General features: G+C 59.8%; 2 protein-coding genes across 3 annotated transcripts; both read left to right on the forward strand.

Moving 5' to 3' along the window:
- Positions 1-36: 36 nt before the first annotated feature.
- ZDHHC18 (zinc finger DHHC-type palmitoyltransferase 18) lies at positions 37-13959 on the forward strand. Of its 2 annotated transcripts, XM_065697576.1 has the most exons (10): positions 37-814; positions 3149-3309; positions 4951-5100; positions 6428-6565; positions 7062-7110; positions 7566-7668; positions 9086-9195; positions 10389-10488; positions 12378-12468; positions 13266-13959. In XM_065697576.1, exons 1-9 carry the CDS (start codon positions 558-560, stop codon positions 12417-12419), a joined length of 1110 nt encoding a protein of 369 aa, XP_065553648.1. In that variant the 5' UTR covers positions 37-557; the 3' UTR covers positions 12420-12468; positions 13266-13959. The 2 variants fall into 2 exon arrangements, with proteins under 2 accessions (XP_065553648.1, XP_065553647.1); XM_065697575.1 differs by lacking the exons at positions 12378-12468; positions 13266-13959 and having other exon boundaries at positions 480-814; positions 10389-12018.
- Positions 13960-16425: 2466 nt separating this feature from the next.
- On the forward strand, positions 16426-17456 carry SFN (stratifin). Its single transcript, XM_065697549.1, has one exon. The coding sequence runs from the start codon at positions 16535-16537 to the stop codon at positions 17273-17275; it is 741 nt and encodes a 246-aa protein (XP_065553621.1). The 5' UTR covers positions 16426-16534; the 3' UTR covers positions 17276-17456.
- Positions 17457-20277: the final 2821 nt, after the last annotated feature.

Genomic DNA, 20277 nt, shown 5'->3' on the forward strand with positions numbered 1-20277 from the left:
CGGGCACGTTCTCTTTGCTGTGATGCTGCAGCATCCCAGCCCTTTCTCTGCTGTCAGTACTGATAGCCAGCATTCCTGGGAGAGAGCATCTTGGTTCCTGTCTTCTAGGGCAAGCACTGCTGCTGAGCAACTATTTATGGCGAGGATCTGTGTCCATCAGATCCCCATCCATCGGGAAACCTCTGGGATGCGCCCTGCCTGGCAGTGAGGGTCCTGCTGCCTCGCAGGAGCTGCTCGGGCCTCTCCGGTGCCTTCTCTTCCAAGGCATCTTCCCCCGCTCCAACCGGGAACCGCGGTGCTGGGACACGGCGCAGGCAGCTACGGCCGTTCCCGCGGGCCGGCAGCCGGTGCCCGGCCACACGCCGGTGCCGCTGAGCGTGCGCAGTCGGTCGGACGGGTGGAGTCTCCCCGCTCCCCCCCCCCCCCCCCCCAACTCCGGTGCTCCCGGTGCTCCCGGTACGACCCCGCTCCGGTTGGGCGGCGCGGCCGGCAGAGGGCGCCGCAGAGCGGCGCAGGGCGGGCTCGTCCCGGGCGGGCGGCGGGGCCGGGCCGGCGCCATGAAGGACTGCGAGTACCGGCAGATCCCGCCCGGGGCCACGGCACCGGCACCGGCCACGGCCGCCTCCCCGCCTCCGCCACCCACCGGCACGGAGCGGCCCGGCGCGGCCCGGCGGCCACGGCGGAAGTGGGAGGTGTTCCCGGGCCGCAACCGCTTCTACTGCGGCGGCCGCCTCATGCTGGCGCGGCACAGCGGGGTCTTCGCCCTCACCCTCGGCCTCATCCTCGCCACCAGCGCGCTCTTCTTCGCCTTCGAGTGAGTCCGCGCTGCCGGGCCGGGGGCTCCGGGCACCGCCCTGGGGCTCTCCCCTCTGCCCGGCCTCTGCGGGGGCCCCCGCTGCACACAGCCGCAGGGCTCCGTCCCTCGGATCGCTCCCTTTAAGCCCGCTCTTGCTTGGGGGAGCCGTGGGTTCGGTGCCATCACACCCGTTCCCTGGGGCGGAGGGAGGGGGCGGGGGGGGGGGCGAGCCCCACTATCCATCCCTTACCCGTCCCTTACCCATCCCTTACCCGTCCCTTACCCGTCCCTTACCCTCCTGAGCCGTTCCCTTCCGTGCAGCCCCAGACCCACTTTCAGGCGGTCCCTGCTTCCCCTCTGCCTGTCCCCAGCTGTGTTTATGTGGGGCCCCTCAGCCTGTCCCTGGGAAGAGGTTTAACATCCTCCCAGGATCACACACCCCCCCCCCCAGTATCTAAATGCACCTCCAGTGTCCCCTCCTGCTACCGAGGACTGGTCTGGAACTGCACCCCTGGACTGGTTGACTTTGTCCATAGAGGCAGCAGGAATAGTGCTTGTGTTAAAGGCACTCGATGAATGGTGGAATCCTTTGGGATCCCACCCCGATGACCACTGGAGCTCTGCCCCTGTTGTGCGTGGGTGTCTGGGGAAGAGGGAGCATCTCCCCCCAGTCCCCTTTCCCTTTGTAAAGCTGGCCTGGGAAAGCTCCCTGCTCCTGCACCCTAAGGGAAGGGAGAGCCAGGAGCACCCGGTTGAGTCCTATGGTGCCTGGAGGAGAAAGGGAAGGAGCGCAGTTGGTTATTGACACCTCTGAGGGCTGCTATCCTGCCTCTGTCCTGGCTGGGGAGGGAAGGGAGCTTGGTTTTCCTGCCACCAAATGAAGCTGGGGGCTCATCCGTGCCTTCGGATCACAGCGTTATCCCTGTGAGTCGCAGAGTAAAGCTGCCCAAGCCTGCTGGAGGGGAGATGAAGCTATTTGATCGGATTAGAGGCTCTGAGAAGTCAGATGAGCTGCGAGAGGCAGGCAGCTGCAGGAGGCAGTAATGGCATCCCAATGCGAAAGCTCCTTTCTCGGTGTCATCTGTGCCCCTTTGACAGGTCTCTCTGCTGCATCTGAAACTAATGGGCAGCACTAGCGCAGTGACTGCTTTGTGTGGGGCCAAGCAGAGGACATCTGCTCTCCCCTCCCTTCGTGCCTAGTCACTCTTTCTTGGTTAAAGATGCCCTGGGGCTTTCCAAGCTGTTATTTTAGCAGTTTGCTTCTGTCGCATGGGTTCCAGTTTGCTGGACGTACAGCAAATAGATCTTGTGTGCATCTGTAGTTCCTGAGGTTTATGTGGATTCTTGTTGCCTGACAGGGGAAATGGGCTCTAGAGAGTCTCCCAGGAAAGAGGTGGCAAGGAGCTCCCGTCCCTCATTCCAGAGACCTTTCTGTTCTTCCATCAGGGAGATGACCACGGGCCTGGGCAGCAGTGCTGATCTCGGGCTGAAGGGGTTTTGTTGCTTGGTGGCTGCTTTGTTCTGGACAGCTGAGCCTGGGAGTTGAAACAAAAGTTGCTTAAGCCTCTCAAACTGCCTTCCAGCGTTACTGAGCCTTAGCACTGCCCGCAGGCACCAGGGCTCCAGCAGCTTGCCTGCCTCTGCTCCACTCTGGGTACTTATCAGTGCTTAGAATAGCAAATCCCTCTGCAGAGCAAGGACGGGTCTCCAGCACTTGCCATGCGAAGAGTTGTGTTCCTCTGCTGCCTTCCCCTGTCGGGCTGTAACCGAGCTGCCTTGATGCAGAGCATGATCCTGCTGGTACCCATCTGTGGGAAACCAGCCCCAGCTCATGGTGAAGCAAGCCCAGGAGCAGGCATTATCTGCTTAAACGCCTGGTGGCTTGTTACAGCAGTGTCAGTGCTGGAAGGTGTCCTCACGCAAACATCTGGCACAGCGCGAAGGGCACGCGAGTTATCCAGAGACAGCAGAGCTGTGCTGAATCGAAGCCAAGTTCCCTCTCGGCTTCACGTGTCGGCCCAAATGGGATTGTGTTCATGCTGATTTTGAGCCGTGTTTAGCTTGGGGGGGTGGTTCTCCAGGTGTTCTTGATGCTGCTGGTGTAGAAGGTGGACAGGTTTTGGGTCAGGTTTTTGATCCTGGGACTCGTGAAGGGCAAAGAGGTTGTGTGCGGGGGCTTGTACTGTGAAGAGCCTGTCTTCCCAGTGCCACTCAGGCTTTCTGGGCTGGCTCTTGCTGTTCCAGAGGTCTCCCCAAAGCAGCAGTGCTGCGGCCCCATGATAGCTGAGGACCAGATGTGTACTGATGGTTCATAACAATGCAACTTCTGTTTGTTTTCTGTTTTCTCAACAGCTGCCCCTTCCTTGCCACTCACCTGACCCTGGCCATCCCCATCATTGCAGCCGTCCTCTTCTTCTTTGTCATCAGCTGCCTGCTGCAGACCAGCTTCAGAGACCCAGGTATCCTGCCCAGAGCCACCCCAAGTGAGGCTGCAGACCTGGAAAAGCGAATTGGTGAGACTCCTGTTCCCTCTCTTCTGTCTGCTCAGTGCATGCCTGTGTGTACACGTGTGTTCTGGGCTCCTTTCTCGAGCCTTGGCTCCTGACCAGTTGTCCAGGGGGAGAAGAGAGCAGGGTATCACATTGTAAGGCTTGACAGTGTCCTAGGAGTCCTGGTAAGAGAGGTGCACCAAGCAGTGCTTCAGAGGGAGGATCTGGGCTTTGTTTCTGTTCAGCTCCATCACTTTCCCAGGCAAATCCCTGGACAGCAGCTCATGGCTGTGCCTGTTCCTGCCCTCAGGACAGCACCAGAGTGGGCAGCAGTTCCCTTTGACTGTTGTCCAACCTGAGAGGAATCTGTCCCTGTACCACCCCCTGCAAACACCAGTGCTGAGGACGTGGGATAATTAATTCAGGCATGAATGCTTCTTAAGATTATGATTTGGCATTGAGCCTCCTGTGCTGCAAGGTCATCTTACTGTGATGATGTCTAACAGTATGCTAATGCTTGTCCCCATCTGAAAACCGCAGCGTCACGCTGCTTTGGTGGTGGCCAGGAAGGTGTTTGCCTCCAGCATCTGTAGACCTTGTTGGTGTGACCTGGAGTATCAAATGCTTTAGCAAAGCTAATGTGAGACAGCTTGAATGTGCCCCACTGAAGACAGTTGCAAGGCAGTAATTCTACAGCTGACTAAAAGAATGGGTTTAAAATCTCAGAGTGGTGATCCATGTTTCTATTTATAAGTGCCTCAAGCAGTAATCTGGCTGCAGATGCTGTCTGATGTGCCAGCTGTTACTGTTCGTATAATCCACTTCTTATCCTTTTAACACTCACTGTTACATCTCTATTTGCAAAGACTTCCCCTGAGTTGGAAAAGGGCTCTTCTAAGAGGGAAATAAAGGAATAACCTCCAACATTGCAAGTGTGATGCAGAGGTTTTCCACATCACTCTTCAGCTGAGCAGAGAAACAGGCTCCAACTGCCAGTCCCCTGTGAATAATGAAGTGCCAGCACACACACGCGCTGTGTCCCTAAAAATCCTCAAGTTGGAACTTTAGAGGCGGAATCCTCTTGTGCTGCTAACACACACACGTCAAATTGCAGTGCAGTCTGCCTGGAGCACTCGAGACCTGCTCACTGTCCTGCCCTGTGGCGATGGAAATGAGTCTCTTGAGCTGCTGGCTCCAGCTGTGGATTGGCAAGTTGTGTGCTGGTGGTGGCAGGGGAGGCTTCTGCTGAGGTTACCCTGATTCCTGTAACCTGGGTGCTTGCAGCAGACGAGGAGCCACGTGTGTGTTAACAGATTCTGTTGCCTCCTTGTGTTGTGATCCGTTAGAGACGCAGAGATGAGTTGGTGTTGCTGGGCACTGCTGCTTTGATGCTCGCTATTTATTATGTTCTCAAAGCATTGGGCAGATATTACTTCCTCTTGGCATCCCTGCTATTGAACAGACCAGGAAAGGACATAAATAATGCTGCGAGGAGCTGACTGGAGTTTCTGGCTGCCTACCCTGCAAAAAACCCTGTAGGCTGAGCTGCCTCGTAGCTTCTGCTTAAAATCAAGAGATGCCGATCCCTTACTCTGCCTGGTGGGTGGTGTCTGGGGCCTTGGGTTTCACCTGCACTGCTCTGACTGTCCCTCCCTGCCCCTGCAGACAGCATGGGCACCTCCACGTACCGCCCGCCCGCCCGCACCATGGAAGTGGTCATAAACAAGTACGTGGTGAAGCTCAAGTACTGCTACACCTGCAAAATGTTCCGCCCTCCGCGCACCTCGCACTGCAGCGTCTGTGACAACTGTGTTGGTAAGCCCAGAAAAGTGCTGGTATCTCTTGGGGGAGCCTGTTCTATGTTCTTGAACAGCTTGCTTTTGCTTCTTGTAAAGGATTAGTTACTGAGTGCTCTTTCTTCTTCCTGTTTAAAATGAAAGCAGCACCAGTGCAGCTAAGGTTTCCATCAAACACAAGGTTTGCTGCTGGCTTCTTGTTGTCTGTGGTCTGTCTGTCACCAGGCTGGTAGAGGCACCACCATAGATGCTGGTTGAGCTCTTCTGGATCCTCTCTGAGTATGGTGGGGCAGGAGAGAATGAACAAAGACTCGAAGGAAGACCTCTGATGGCTCCATGCAGGCATGCGGCAGCTGCAGGGGGGGCTCCCAGCACTGTCTGACTGCACCGGAGCAACTTGAACTGGCAGCAGGGTGCTGTGTGATTTAGGGGCATGCCCAGAGAGTTTACTGCTTGTGCAGTTGCTCCTGGTCGTGTATCGTGTGGAGGCAGAGGCTGGTTTATGCTGTCTTCCAGGGCAGCCTGAGGAACAGTTGCAGGACCCCAAGGTTCTGGTTTGGGCATAATTTGGGAGTTTCCAAGTGTCCTGTGTTTGAGCATAGCCATGGGGGGCTGTGACTCTTCCTTGCACTGGAGAGCAGCCGCGGCTGAGGCACTGTTTGAAGAGGAGGGGAGCAGGCATGTGCCTGCTTTATGTGCCCCGGGCTTTGCTTGCGCTGGTGTCCCATGCAGAACAGTTAGTCTGAAATGCAGCCCTTTCATTAGAAGGCAGTCTCATGGGGAGCGTTTCCAGCTACACTGCCCCTGCCCTGCCTTCCCAGGCGGTTCCTGTGGGTTTAGGGGCATATCTTTATAACTTTGAAAATGGGTTTGTGCCCTGCAGAAGGCGGGGGAAGCTGATGGGCAGAGAGGGAGCAGCACCCGGTGCCGTAGGTACTGGAAAAACTGTTGCCCTTTTCCTGTTCCTTTTCAGTTTCAGTAATGGTAAGTGCTACCAGTCACAAGGCTTGTGTTTGTGCAGGGTTTGGTGAGAGGAAAGGTTTGCCCTTTGATGATGAAAAGGGTATGTGAGGAGGCAGCAGTGTTCTTTGAAACTTCCTGCTAAGCAGGGAGGTTCTGGTCTCAGGGTGGTGGGTGGAAGCCTCTGGTTTTCATAGAATCAAGAATGGTTTGGGTTGGAAAGGACCTTAAGGTCATCCAGGGACACCTCCCGCTAGACCATGTCACCCAATGCTCTGTCCAGTCTGGCCTTGAGCACTGCCAGGGATGGGGCATTTCAGAGGCTCAGCAGTTTGCTGTGTTCCTGCAAGGTGGCAGGAGTTTCTCACCGTGTCCCTTTGTTTCAGAGAGGTTTGATCACCACTGCCCCTGGGTGGGCAACTGCGTGGGGAAGCGCAACTATCGCTACTTCTATGCCTTCATCCTCTCCCTCTCCTTCCTGACAGCCTTCATCTTTGCTTGTGTCGTCACCCACCTCACCCTGCGTAAGTACCACGGGTACCAGCAGCGCCATGTGCCACGCTCCTGGCCACGAGTGACTTGAGGCAGCACTGGGTCCCTTTTCCTCTTCGGCAGAGCGTGGGAAGGGTCTGGTTGGTTTAGATGAGGCTTTTTGGTGCAGGTGGTCTAAATAACGGGGGTCTCAGACTGCAGAGACCCTCAAACCCACCCTGCGCTTCACTGCAGAGGGACCTTGAGAGCTTGTGACTGGGTTATCCCCTCTAGAACAAAGGAACTGAAGGGTGCATCTGCTCTTAACCTGGGAAGTTGGGTGAACCAGGAAGGTGACTTGCCCGTCAGCCCCAAATCTCCTGGAGCTGTGTCTGCGCGTTGCCATTTCTGCAGTTCCAGACTGCAGAGGTTTCTCAGGCAGATCCATACAGCCCCAGCGGGGTGGCTGCATGCTCAGGAGCGACGCATTGGCTGGAGGTGCAAGGCTGCCTGATGGGGTGTTGTTCCTTGTCCTGTTTTGCTTTGCAGGCTCTCAGAGAGATGGATTCCTCACCACTCTGAAGACAACACCTGCAAGATATCCTTCTGATGCCATCAGCTGCTCAGACTGTTGAGCACTGGTGCAGCAGCACTGATCATGTAACAGGGGATGCAGTGAGCTCTTCGTGGGGTCACCCTGGTGTACTTCCCACAACTTAATTTAGTCCCCTCGCTACGTGGCTGGGGCAGGCAGGCACCCCTTCATCTGCATGCTGATAGCATTACCAAATGGGAAGACCTTTAATTCATCACCAGTGCCTTGGGATGGGTGGCAAAGTCGTTTCCCAGTTTGCCGCTTTACATGGAAAGGGAAGCAGCTGGAGCAGGCTGTGCCTTAGTGGATGCCTGCAGAATGGCATGGGGAATGGGAACCTTCTGGGATGTTCTCTTGTCCTGGTGTCTGTGATCACAGCCCACACCTCCCAGAAGAGTCCTCTGCCTCTCCTTGCAGGATGGTTTTGTTCCCTGAGACTTCCTTGACTCTTGTTGCACTGTGCTGGAGCTGGTGATTTGCTTTTTCTCAGTCTGGTCTATTTTGGGCCTCTCAGGTTTTCACACTTATTTAGTAGCCTCCAACCTGACGACAAACGAAGATGTAAGTACCTGGATGCTTGTCCTTCTGCAGGGCCAGCCCTGGTCCTTCCTAAAGCAGAGGTGAGGTTTCCGGGGGATCCTGCTCTGCCTGCCTCAGTGCAGTATCTCGGCAGGGCACACTGCCTGCATTGCCTGTGATAATCCACTGCAGAGCCAACAGCCTGTGCCCAAAGCGTTAAGGGCAAAGCAGCACGCAGCAGCAGGGGTCTGTGCCACACGTGTTGCTTGGCAGTGTCAGGCTGTGGAGGTCACGCTGTTTGAAAGGTCACGTGTGCTTTTTCCATTCTGTGTGGCCTGGCTTAAAATGAGGAGTTCTGAGACGAAACAAGGAAGGCTGGCCCCAGAGATTCATCTGGGTGTTAGCTTGGTACATGGGTGAGCTTAATTCAGCATCCTGCATAACCACAGGTTTCCTCTGAGAGCCTGGGCAAGTCCCTTTGTCTCTATCAGTTCCTCATGTCTAGTAGGCAAATAATGTACAGGCATCTCCAGACATGAGATTTACCTTAAAGCCTGCAGACTCCAAGGACCAAATGAGCACCTGAGCAGGGCAGATTGTACAGAAAAGCAGGATCTGTCTGGTCCTTGAATCAAAATTCACCCTTCTGGCCAGAAGTACCTGTACCAGCAGCACCAGCTGGAGGCTCCCAGCACTGCATAAGGCATCTTTGCATCCCTTTTGGCTTCTTTTCCCCCTTTCCTCTCCACTCTTCTGCCACATTCAGAGGTGTTGGCAGGGCTGCACAAGTCCGTGAGGGTGAAGCTAATGGAGGCTGCACCCTAGTGCAGAGAGCACCAGGTCTGAAGCATATGGCCCGTTGCCTCTCTGCCTGCATTGCCCACGTTGCCAGCCTGATGCTGCAGCTGGGGAGAGGAAGTAAAAACAAAAGGAGGAAACGTGGTGGTAAATGGTTCACTGCAGGCAGGGGCCTGGGGCCGGGTGCAGCATCTGCCCACCCGTGTCTGCCTGTGCTTGATGTGACCGAGGTTTCGAAATAGTGAATCCCAGTGGCAGATGCTCAGGGTGGGGACAGAGGAGATTGTTTCTTTCCATTGCAGCGTGGCCTGGGGATCCCCTTGCTGTTTGTTCAGCCTGAAGAGCCCAGCAGAGCCCTGCTCTGATGAGCTTTCAGCCTAGGAGAGAGCAGTGAGGAGGAAGAGGAGAAGGCTGGTGTTGCAGATGGTGACACTGACAAGGTGCCCTGCAGCACAGGGAGGGCACAGCTTTGGAGCTTTCTAGCTGCAAGGTTGAACCTTGGCAGGAGCAGCATATTGCTGTCTCCTCTGGCTGCCTTTCTGCAGCTGCCCTGCTTTCTGCGGGGCAAACCTCTTCTACCTCTTGAGCAAGTCCATTATCCTCTAATCATCTGCTGTCACCTCTTTCCTACCTTAATCTGTGTGTATCCCTTCCATTTCAGATCAAAGGGTCCTGGTCAAATAAGAGGGGCTCAGAGTTTGCCAATCCCTACAGCCATAAAAGTATCCTCACAAACTGCTGTGCGGTGCTGTGTGGACCATTCCATCCCAGGTAAGAGCCTTTGCCCTCCATGGCATTGGGAATTGCATCCTCCTCTGTGAGAGGGGTCTCGGAAAGGACAGATCCATCACGATTCAGGGAGACTGACAGGCACATCTACTCTGAGGAGACAGTTCCCCAGCCTCTGCAGAGGAAGGCTGGAGACATGTATAAGTGGGAGATCCTGTTGCTTCTCCTGTGTTTGAGCTTGGTGAGTTCAGGTCACTGTAATTGTTTTATGGAGCTCACAGATAAGACACATCCTGTGATTCAATAAGGGGAGAGTAACGGCAGCAGATGGCAAATACCAGCAGTGGCAACACTTCTTAGCACATGGTTTTCCTCCTGTCCTCTGAGGAGCATCATGCCAAGCAGGCAGCAGAGATCCACAGCAGGTTGTGCAGAGACCCTGGCCTTTACCAACACTTACATTACCTGAATCCTACCAAATTCTTACCTGGGCTTAACCAGAACCGAGGTTAAACCTCACCAAAGGTGGGCAGATGTCAGGAAAGTTTGGGCCTGACACACAGGTACCTGCAGCACAGGATTATCGCTGCTTTGTCACAAGAGGGTGCAATTGGGCAGAGTCAAGCCCGTGTCCCTTGTGCTGTGCTGCAGCTGAGAGCCTGCACGCTGACTTAGAGCCCTCAGCCTCCTGGGCCGTGTAGGGATCCTTGGGGCCAGCTTAGTGAGTGGATCCAATTTGGATTTACATGGAGCATCTCAGAGGTGCGAACTCAGTGTAACACAGCGGCAGGGGAGGGTGTCTGAGGGTGTGCAGCTACAGTCAAAGTGCTTTATACTTACACCTGAAATGCCCCCAACCTTTTTGTTGGATTCGGAGGTGCCTAAATGCCAGTGCTGCCATTCGGAGATGGGAAATCTGTGGATTCAGGGAGCCAGGCTCTTTGCTGGGAGGTTCAGGGGAGAGCAGGGTTTTACTCCAGTTCTTTTCTCATTCACATTGTTTTCCTTTTGCCATCTTCCATTCAGGTTTGTGGTGACCCAAAACTGCCTCCTGGCTGCTTGGTGGCTTGTTTCATAAGTCTGTGGTCTGTGTAATGGGCAGGAAGCTGTGTTATCCAGCGACACTTTGGTGGGCAGTTCCCACGAGGACAGCCCTCCCTGTGGCTTCCGAGTCTTTGTGGAATCTGAATTTCCTTAACTCCTCTCCCTTGCACCCTTCCCTTCCTGTTTTCCAGTTTGATAGACAGAAGAGGATTTATCCAGCCAGATATTGGGACCCCATCCAGTCCTAAGAGTGAGATCCCATCCTTTGGAGCCAAAACTGACACCAGCATGGTAGGAGGCATCCCCTAACCGTGCTGTGGTGTAGCCCAGTGCCTGCTGCGCCTGCACCTTGCTCCAACCAGTACCTTCCCTCTTCCCACCTCCCCGGCCTCAGGCGGGAAGCCCTGTGCCACAGAGCTGCCAGAGACTCACTCGAGCCAAAAGTTGCCTTTTTTGGAAGCGTTATTTATTATTTTGGGTGTATTTGTTTCACTGTGATGTGGCCTCTCGGGACCTTGGACTGACGCTGCCCAGCAGCATGCAGGACCCGTGCAGAAAGCAGGGGGTCCCTGCTGCCCCTGGAAAGCAGATGGGTCTGGAGAGCTCCCAGACCTCTGAGCCTGGAGTGTCTGCTCCAGGGGGGTCGCTGTGTTTCCTGCCCCAAGGAACGAGGTGGGACAGGGAAATAGTTCCCACTGGGCTGTCATGCCTCATCTTTTGGAATGGTGCAGGTGTAAGTTCCCTCGTATCCCTGTTACATCCATGTCCTGCTCCGCTTTGCCGACGCGGAAGGGCTGTTGTGTCTCTCAGTGACCAGGTTCTCCCCTCGGCCACTGCTGGAGCAGCTTTTCATTCCCAGAAGCTGCTGTGCCTTGGTAGGTTGGGGCTTTGGAGCCGGGAGGACTCTGGCTCCCAGCACCCATGGAAGCTGGCTGCATGTCTGGCCTGCTCTTGAGCGTGTATCCTGGCTGGTCACTGAGGCAGTGCTGAAGAACTCGTTGTGTTTTGACCCTGCCACTCAGTGAGACAATGTTTTGCAGCCAGGACCCAAGTTCAGATGAGTCCCCTTTCAGTGGGGAGGAAGAAACACGCAGTGTTCTGTGGCTCTCCTTGTGAGATGCTGCTTGCCAAGGCTGCAGCTGGGAGATGCGGGACTCTGAGCTTGCAGGGGGGCATCACAGGCCTTGTGAGCAATACTTGAATCATGGGATTAAAAGCTGCTGGATATTTTTGCACAATTTGTAGGGTTGTTTTCTATGTAGAACATTTTGTACTGGGTGCTGGTAGCGTTGTGCACGTTAGCACCAGGGCAGAGGCTGCAGCATCCAGCTGCCTGCTCAGCTTTCCATGGGCCATGTGTGGGTATTTCAACCTCAGAGGCAGCACATTTCTGGACCCCCCCAGTTCCACCAGCATTGTGTGGTGCAGCTTCGGGCCACGGCAGAGGCATAAGGTTCCCCTGGCCTCACATTTCTAGCGGGCTGCAAGGAGATCTTGGTGCTGCTTTGTTGTGGCCACCAGCTCCCCCTTCCCCTCCTCTGAGGGTGGTGGCTGCTGAATTCCTGCTGGATCCCAGTGGATGGCCAGGGAGGCTCCCGGTGCTGCTCTGCCCGTGTTGCATCCAGAGAGGCCCTTCCATCCCCAGGGGTGTTCCCAGCAGGGCCTTGGAAGAGCTTCTTTGAGGGGCAGGGGGACCAGGCTGGTCTGGTGCTGGGGAGTGAGGACAGTGCGGGTGGTGCGACCCGGGGCCAGGCTCTTTCCTGGTTTAATTTAAACCAGATTCCTTTGTTACTCAATAAAAGTCTATTTTTAAAGAGTTAATTGCTTGCATGGTGATTTTCTTCCTTTAAGACAGAAGAGGGCAGATGTCTGAGCCTCGAGCGGCCGTCAGGTGGCAGTTGGACTCTTTATTAGCCCAGGCCCATCTTACAGCACGAGGCTGTGAGGGATGCTCAGCGATGCTCAGCAGCGATGGTGCTGCCGTGCCTCTTGCTGGAGTGAGGGGGTTTGTCTGGCCCGTGCCTCCGGGCAGGAGCTCACCCACTCCTGCTTCCATTCCTGCAGGAGCCATCTCATTTCCCCACCCCACCTCGCTCAGGGGCTGTGGGCCAAGATCCCTGTGTCTCACCCAGGCCATAGCAGGGGGTGCTGAGGTTCTTAATCTCTGGTGTCTTCCCCAGGAGGACGCCTGCCAGGACTTTGCCATTTCCTGCACAGCCTGACGGGACTTGCCCCCTCCTCGGACGTTAGCCCCGCGTTGAGGGTTGGCTGGTAAGAAAGCGCTTTCATCTCCCCATCATCCGCTCGAGCCACCCATCTCCTCCCTGCATGAACAGCTCTGTCCAGGAGCCCATCACCCTCCGGTTGTGTAGACATCCATGGGCCGCGTCCATCCCACCACTGCCGCACGGGCATCCCACCGGCGGGAGGGACCCCGAGCCCTGGGCAGTGCTGTCTTGGTGCAGGCTGTGTGGCAGAGGGGCTGCCCTCAGCCTTGGCCAGAGGAGAGCGATGGCTCCAGCCAGCCTTGGGTTGGGTTTGGTACGAGGTGTGTGCGTGGTGGGGCTTGGGATATGCTGGCGCTGAGGGTTGATGAGGCCCTGTGCTTGCTGGCAGGCGCCTGGAGGTGGTGTGTGCTCGGTGGAGCCGTGATGGGCTGGAGGAAGCCCCCACTTGATGCAGATTTAGTGTTAGGAGCCTGGAACACACTTCTAGTCCCAGCTCTGAGCCGTGCTGGGGGTCAGGCAATCCCCCCCTTCCCCTCTGCTTTCCTGTCTGTAGCACCAGGTTCCTTTACCATGCCATGGGATGTTCCTTCAAAGCACACTGTAATGAAGCCCTGCTTCACCTGTGGGCAGCAGCGCTGCCCCTCTCCCTCCTTTCATCACCCCACGAGCCCCTGCAGTCCCTTCTCCCTGCCTGTGGCCACCACTGTTCTCCTTCCTGACTGTGCCCACTTTCTGCCACTGAGCCTGCTCCGCTCTGCTCCCTGCTGCTCCTCACACGTGTATCTGGCACTAACCCTCTCTTTCTCTTCCTCCCTTCTCTTCTTCCTCGCATCAACCCAGGATCAAGAGCCCTGGCAGCCCAGAACCCTCCACCTCTTGTGGGGCGCCCCGCGGGGAGCCAGGACACTGCGGGCAGCACCCGACACCACAGCCATGACCACCACGAGTGCCTCTGCTCGCCAGGGCTGCGCCTTCCCCCCTCCTGCCGCAAGCGAGTTGGGAACGGGGCCGTGCCGCGGGTCCGCAGCTCCAAGCCATAACAGCCGAGTGCAATAACGAGTTCCTGCTGTCTCCTGCTGCTGGATGGACTCGTGCCACCGAGCCGAGGCCAGCGGCTCCCTGCGACCACCAGCTTTACCCCCAGTGACGGCGTCTCCCCTCCTGTAGATGCTGGAAGGCAGCGGTTACCATCCCCGTGGGCTTCTGAACTGGGCAGGCTTCGTGCCAGAGCGTTTACAGCCGAGCCAGTGGCATCACCCCCCACCCCAGCAGCCCCATTCCGAGCCGTGTCCATGGGCTGGAGGATTCCCCTCTCCAGAGTTTACCCAGGCAGCTCCCCCCTTCCCGTTTCATCTGCCCACGGCTCTGGCTCTAGGAGAAGGGATCCAAGCTCCGCAGCAGCTTGATGGGTGGCTGCCGCCCAGGCCAGGCTGGGAGCTGCCTGCCCCAGCTCAGTGTAGAGCCCGGTCGGATTCACCACCTATTTCTGCCTTTGACTTTTGTACCAAAATAAAGGTTTCTCCTATTTCCTGTACGCCGGTGTCGCTGCTGCTCCGCGGGCAGAGGGAACGGAGGCTGCAGCTCCTGCCTGGACTTGCTGCATGGGGTGGGGAGTGGAGCAGAGCCACGAAGCGCTGGCACCCCTGTGCCACAGCACCGTGAGCCGGGAGCTCCCAGAACTCAGCTGTGGCACTGAGCGTGGTCTTGGGGCAAGTCTCGGCCTCCCAGGGCTCTGCACCCTCCTGTGCAGCGCGGAGGGCAGGAGCCCCACTGCTGGGCTGGGGAAGGAGCAGAGCCTGGGGGTGCGAGGAGCACCCGGTGGCAAAATGCACCCCACGATGGAGCGTTGGGAGCTGGCAGTGACGCCGCGTCCAGCTGGAGGGGTGGAGGTGCCTGCATGGGCTCTGGGCATCCTCTGCCTCCGTTGCGGAGCCCCTCGGGCACCCAGCCCGTACCTGCGGCAGCGTCACCAGCTCTGCTCAGGGCACCGGGGGCCTGCGCTGGGCTGGGCTGCACTGGGTACCCCTCGGTGCGTGGCGAGGCACCTCCTGGTGCTGCTGCTCACCACGGCTGCTCCACGGGGTGATGCTGCAGCCTCTCCCAGCCATCCCAGGCTCTTCCCTTCACCCGCCCAGGGACTTGCACAAAACCGGTAGAGCAGAATTGCGCTTCCAGCCTCCTCTCAGCCCATTGCAGCCAAAACCTGGCAGCGGCTCAGCCCCTTCGGCGGGGGCTGCCTGAGCCAAGCCTGAGCCATCGCATGCCCCATCCAGGGGGGTCCTGCCGGGGGTCTCGCCCCTGCGGACCTCTCGAGCAGAGCCACCACGGGATTAAACAGCCCCAGGGCAGCGGGGCTGGCGCAGGGGCAGGTTCTGGAGCCGGGTCTGGGCGCTGCAGACCCCGACCACGTTTGGCTTTGCTGCTCAAGGGGCTCAGATGGAGGCTCCTGCCTCGTGCTTCTGCAAGGGGTGGGTTTTAGAGGGCTGCGTCCATCCGGCTCCCCCCCAGCCCCTCTATGGGCGCTGTTGTGCTTGCTTGAAGCTCCCAGTGCCTCTGCCAACCGGGACAGATGGGTTTGCTCAGGGGCAGAGGGGCAGTGGTCTCCTGTGTGCCCATTCCTTTGGCAAACGCCTTTTCCCAGCGCTGGGGTGTAACCAGCTCCCAGGGTGGATCCTGCTCAGCTGGGGAAGGAGCTGTAACTGCCGGTGGGGTGCTGCTCATGGTGCAGAGCCAGGGGTGCGGGGGACACAAAGGTTCTGTGGGGGTCCCGAGGAACTGAACACTCTTGTGATGCTCCACATGAGCCCCTCAATGGGCAGGGGCACCCCAGCCCCACCGTGTGCCAGAGGCTTGGCGGGGGGGGGACAGGACGGACGGGACGGACGGGACGACAGCCCCAGATCCCCCTTGGGGTGGGAGCTCACGGAGGCCGGGGGCTGTGTGTGGTTAGAAAACGTCTCTGGCTCTTCTCGCACCCTCCATCACCGGCGCCCTCCATCACCAGCGCCCTCCATCACCCACCCTGCGGGAGCCGGGCGGGCCGGGGGGGGCGATGGCGGCGCCGGGGGCTGTTTGCTGGGGTGAGTCCAGCCCCGAGTCACGGTGATGGCAAAACCCAACCAAGGCCCCAACCTTCGGCTGCTGCCGCCGGCGCCCGCCGCACCCCGCGCTTCCCGCACGGCTCCCGCACGGAGATCGGGCCCGAGCCCCGGCAGCGCCCGGCGTGTGCCAACAAGCAGGGACAGGAGCGGGGTGAAACTGCAGCGCAACGCGGAGCGCAGATCCCAATCGGGGCGGCGCTTCCCGAGGCCCCACGGCCAGGCCGGGCCCCAAACCCCGGCAAATTAACCCAAAACCCCTCGTGTACAGCGGGGGACACGGGAACAGGCCCCGGGGAGAGGCTGGGCTGGGGAATGCAGCCCTGGGGCGCAGGTGAGCAGCCGGCGGGGCTCCATGGTGGACGATGGAGCCGGGCTCCCCCCACCATGGGGTGTTCTGGGGGGGGGGGTCCGGGCTGGCCCCACTGCTCCGGGGCTGTCCCTGGGGGCCGTTGCTGAGGTTTTCTGCCCCGGTTTCCCCACCTGTGGGAACACGGAGCTGCCCTTCCAGCCCTCGCAATTACTGGCGCGTTAATCACCGGCAGTGATAGGAGCTTTTCAGCGGGGGGGGGGGGGGGAGGACACCGCCTTTACGACCTGGCACACCTCGTGGCCCACTTCTCCTTGGGTGTGGATGGAGGAGCCGAATCCACCCCGTCCCTACGTACCCCCGCAGTGATAACGCACCCCGGTCCCCCTCCCTCCGCCCCGGGTGCAGGGGAGACCCCCGGGGCACCCATGGGGCGCGCAGGGCGGTGCCGGCCCCCTCGCCCCTTCCCCCGGGTGAGTCAGCGCCGTTCGCCTTTTAAGGCTGAGCTCGGTGGGGAGGAAGCCGAGGAGGGGGCGGCCCCGGCCACTCCTTTCCCCCCCCCCCGCTGGCTCCTCCCGCTCTCGCTCGAGGCTCCGGGGCTCAGCCAAAAGCGAATCCCGGCGCCGGGGCTCGGCAGAGGCTCCGTCGGCTCCCGGCCCCGCTCCTTGCCCAAGCGTCCGCGCTGCGCACCCGTCCCAGCCATGGCAAGAAACCACCAGGTGCAGAAGGCCAAGCTGGCCGAGCAGGCTGAGCGCTACGAGGACATGGCAGACTTCATGAAGGCGGTGGTGGAGCACGGGGACGAGCTGTCCAACGAGGAGCGCAACCTCCTGTCCGTGGCCTACAAGAACGTGGTGGGCTGCCAGCGCTCGGCGTGGAGGGTCATCTCCAGCATCGAGCACAAAACCGAAGAGGGCGACGACAAAGCGCAGCTGGTGAACGAGTACCGGGAGAAGGTGGAGCGGGAGCTGAACGGGGTCTGCAAGAACGTGCTGGCCCTGCTGGACAAGTATCTCATCAAGAAGGCGAGCGATCCCGAGAGCAAGGTCTTCTACCTGAAGATGAAGGGCGACTACTTCCGATACCTGGCCGAGGTGGCCACCGGGGACGACCGCAAGAAGACGATAGACAACGCCCAGGAAGCCTACCAAGAGGCCATGGACATCAGCAAAAAGGAGATGCAGCCCACGAACCCCATCCGCCTGGGGCTGGCCCTCAACTTCTCCGTCTTCCACTACGAGATCGCCAATGCCCCCGAGCAGGCCATCTCCCTGGCCAAGACCACCTTTGACGAGGCCATGGGGGACCTGCACACGCTCAGCGAAGACTCCTACAAGGACAGCACCCTCATCATGCAGCTGCTCAGGGACAACCTCACGCTATGGACAGCCGAGTGCGCCGGGGAAGACGGCGGCGAGGCTGGCGAAGAGCCCAAGAACTGAACCAGCCCCCGTGGAGCCGGGGACTGGCCCCCACCTGCCCCCCCCCCCCCCCCCCCCCCAGTCCCTTGGGCATCGCCTCGTGGTTTTCTTTGTTTTTGGTTATTTTTGTGGTTATTTGGGGGGGGGGAGGGAAGGAATCTCTGCTCCCCCCCAGCTTGGATGCCGGGGGGGGGGGGGTGGCTTTGGCATGCCCCCCCCCCCCCCCACACCTCTTCCCTCTCCCCCATCCTCTGCTCTGGGGTGGGGGGAAAGGAGGGAGAGGGGGTTCCTCCATCCCAGCCCCCTGCCAGCCCCCCTCTATTTAACATTGCGGGGGGCAGCCTGGTCTATGCTGGCTCCAAACCCCCTCTTTTGGAGGGCTGGAGCTGTGATGGGAGGAGGTGAGGGGCCGAGGGGGGGGGTCCGGGCAGGCCCCCCCATCCCGGCCGGGGGGGTGATGTGAATTGCCAAAGCCTCCAATAAACCGTCTCCTGCACCCCTGCCTCTGGTCTGCCTCGTCTCTCCCCCGCGCACACGTCCGGGCAGCTCCTGCTTCGCCTCCTGCCCCCCCAGGACCAGGGAGCAGTCAGGTCCCAAGGGATCTGCAGCACCCGTTTGGCTGCTCCCGATTCCCCCCCCCCCCCCCATGACGGGGTCTCAGGGTACCCAGTGAGCCCCATCCCTTGGTGGCTGCACCACCACAGCCCATGGAAGGGCTCCATGGAGGGGCTGGGTGCGGCTTTCAGCAGCCCCACTTCGCCCCATGGGGTGCACCGGTGCCCCTGATCCCACAACGAAGTGTCCCACCCGTTGGAAACCCGCTGTGCCCCAAACCCCATCACTTCCCCCCCACACACACACTTTGCTCTGTCCAAGGAGGGGGCCCCCCAAAAGCAGCACCGTGGGGACAGCCCTGGGCTGTCACCGGGGTGGGGACGGCCCCACCAAGGCCCAGACGCGCTGGGATGAGCGAAAGCTCAGCACTTGTGGCGCTGGCGCCCGGCCACGGCGCTGGGCGCAGCTCATAGGGCGCAATCCTGCCCCCTCCCCGCCGCCGGTGCGAGTCCCGGCATGAGCAGTAATTACAGTGCAAGCCAGGCACGGCCCCTGGGCTATGAGCTCATCAGATCCAGCGCAGCAGGGCTGGGCAGGAGCCGGCCTTTGATGGGAAACGCCGGGATGCCGGGAGGAAACGTGCCCTGACTCAGGATGAGCAGCCCCGGTTCAGCGGGGTCCCCCATGGGGGACACGGCAGGGACACGGCAGGGACACGGCAGGGACACGGCAGGGACACGGCAGCGCGGCCAAACGCCAGCTCTTGGGGTGCTGGGAGCTCCTGGGCTTTGGGGAAGCTGAGGCACAAGCAGTGACCCCCCCCCCCCCACACACACACACCTTGATGGGTGCAGGGGTTGTAGGGGGGATGCAGCACAAGGCCCCAGCGGGTGCAGGGCCCGGCCTGGCGTGTGATGAGGTTCGCCAGGGCTCTGCCGTGGGAAAGCGCTGGCTGCTGTGGGAGGTTGAGGTGCACAAACCAGAACCTGTTTGCCCTGGATGGGAACTCGTCATCAGCTGGAGCAGAGCCCAGCCAAAGGCATTAACCCCCCCCACATCCCCCCGCCCTGGTCCTGTCCCCATCCCCATCCCCATCCCTGCATCACTTTGGCCTCACCAAGGGCCGGGCCAGCGGCCCCGGCAGGTCCCGGTGGGGCTGTGGGGGGGGCCCCCGGGGTGTCGGGGGGGGACGCTTGGCCTCCGCCCGGCCCCGAGCGCTCCCAGCCTGGGAACCAGCCCCAGCCTGTAATTACCCAGCCCGACGTGAAGAACGAGCCCAGGGCTCCGCTGCCCCTGACCCCCCGCGCCGGGGACACGGGCAGCCGGGGCAGGTTGAACCGGAGGAGGGGGGGAACACAGTGCCAGGGAGGGGGGGAACGGGGTGGCCGCTTGCCCCGGCTCCCCGTGGGGCTCCCGGGGGCAGGGGGACAGCGCGGCTCCCGCCAGCCTCCCGGGACAGAGCCGATTTCAACAGCGCCCTGGTTGCTGCCGTGTGGGGCGATGCTCCCCGGCCGCAGCCGGGCCGGCAGCTCTGTGGGGCTGGGAGGGAGGCCCCGGGTCCCTGAGGCAGGTCCCGTGAGGGGGTTGTGCTGCTGCGGAGCACGGGGCTCTCCCCGGCGTCCTCCTGGGCCCGGTTTCCTGGAGGAGCATAGAACCACAGCGTGGCCTGGGTTGAAGGGACCTTAAAGCTCCTCCAGCCCCAACCCCTGCCACGGGCAGGGACCCCTTCCACTGGAGCAGCTTGCTCCAAGCCCCTGTGTCCAACCTGGCCTTGAGCACTGCCAGGTGTTGGGACCCTGATCCCCATCCTTGTCCCATGGCTGAGGATCATTGGAGGATGCTTTCAGCATCCCTGGGAGGGGTGCACAGCAAAGCTTTTATCTGTTATATTGACTTTAACACAAGTGGAGCAAAGGGACAAGGGACACGGGACTGTCCCCTACCCTGAAGCCACCCACCCACCCAGGCACTGGGAGCAGGTCCAGGGCTGCAGGACCATGGCTGGGTTTGTCCCTTGTCCCCGGCTCTCACAACCTCCCCACAGGGCTTCATGCCCCAGGGCCAGGGCTGGCCGGCTCCTGGCTGAGGCTGAGCCGCCACCAGCACCACCCTGGTGTGGCAGCACCCAAGGGAGCCGGTGCTGGGTGCTGCCAGCGCTGGCCTCCTGAGCGCTGTAATGGAGCCAGCAGCGCCCCAACCTTCCCTGGGGCTGGGGTGTGGGGTCACACTGGGTCATCCTCTGGATTTTAGCCCATCTCATCCATCCCACAGCCCCCAGCAAGGGGCCGAGCCCTGACCCACACCGCGAGGCTGCCGAAAGCACGCATCCTGGTACCCACAGTCACACCCGGCCGGTGGCTGACTTGTCCTGATCCACACGCTGCGCTTTGGGCTGTGGAGAGGGACCTTGTGGCTGCCATGGGGTGACCCAGCTCTGGATGTACAACCAGGGCTCCACCGTGGCTGCC

Source organism: Lathamus discolor, chromosome 18 (genome assembly GCF_037157495.1).
Source record: "Lathamus discolor isolate bLatDis1 chromosome 18, bLatDis1.hap1, whole genome shotgun sequence".
In the NCBI taxonomy this organism is placed as follows: Eukaryota; Metazoa; Chordata; class Aves; order Psittaciformes; family Psittacidae; genus Lathamus; species Lathamus discolor.

What these genes read in the sequence shown, in the direction of transcription:
- ZDHHC18 (XM_065697576.1), top strand. Translation starts at nt 558, where the DNA reads ATGAAGGACTGCGAGTACCGGCAGATCCCGCCCGGGGCCACGGCACCG. An exon ending in AGACCTGGAAAAGCGAATTG is followed by an intron (nt 3,310 to 4,950) that starts GTGAGACTCCTG and finishes CTGCCCCTGCAG; the next exon opens with ACAGCATGGGCACCTCCACG. An exon ending in ACCTGACGACAAACGAAGAT is followed by an intron (nt 7,669 to 9,085) that starts GTAAGTACCTGG and finishes CTTCCATTTCAG; the next exon opens with ATCAAAGGGTCCTGGTCAAA.
- SFN (XM_065697549.1), top strand. Translation starts at nt 16,535, where the DNA reads ATGGCAAGAAACCACCAGGTGCAGAAGGCCAAGCTGGCCGAGCAGGCT.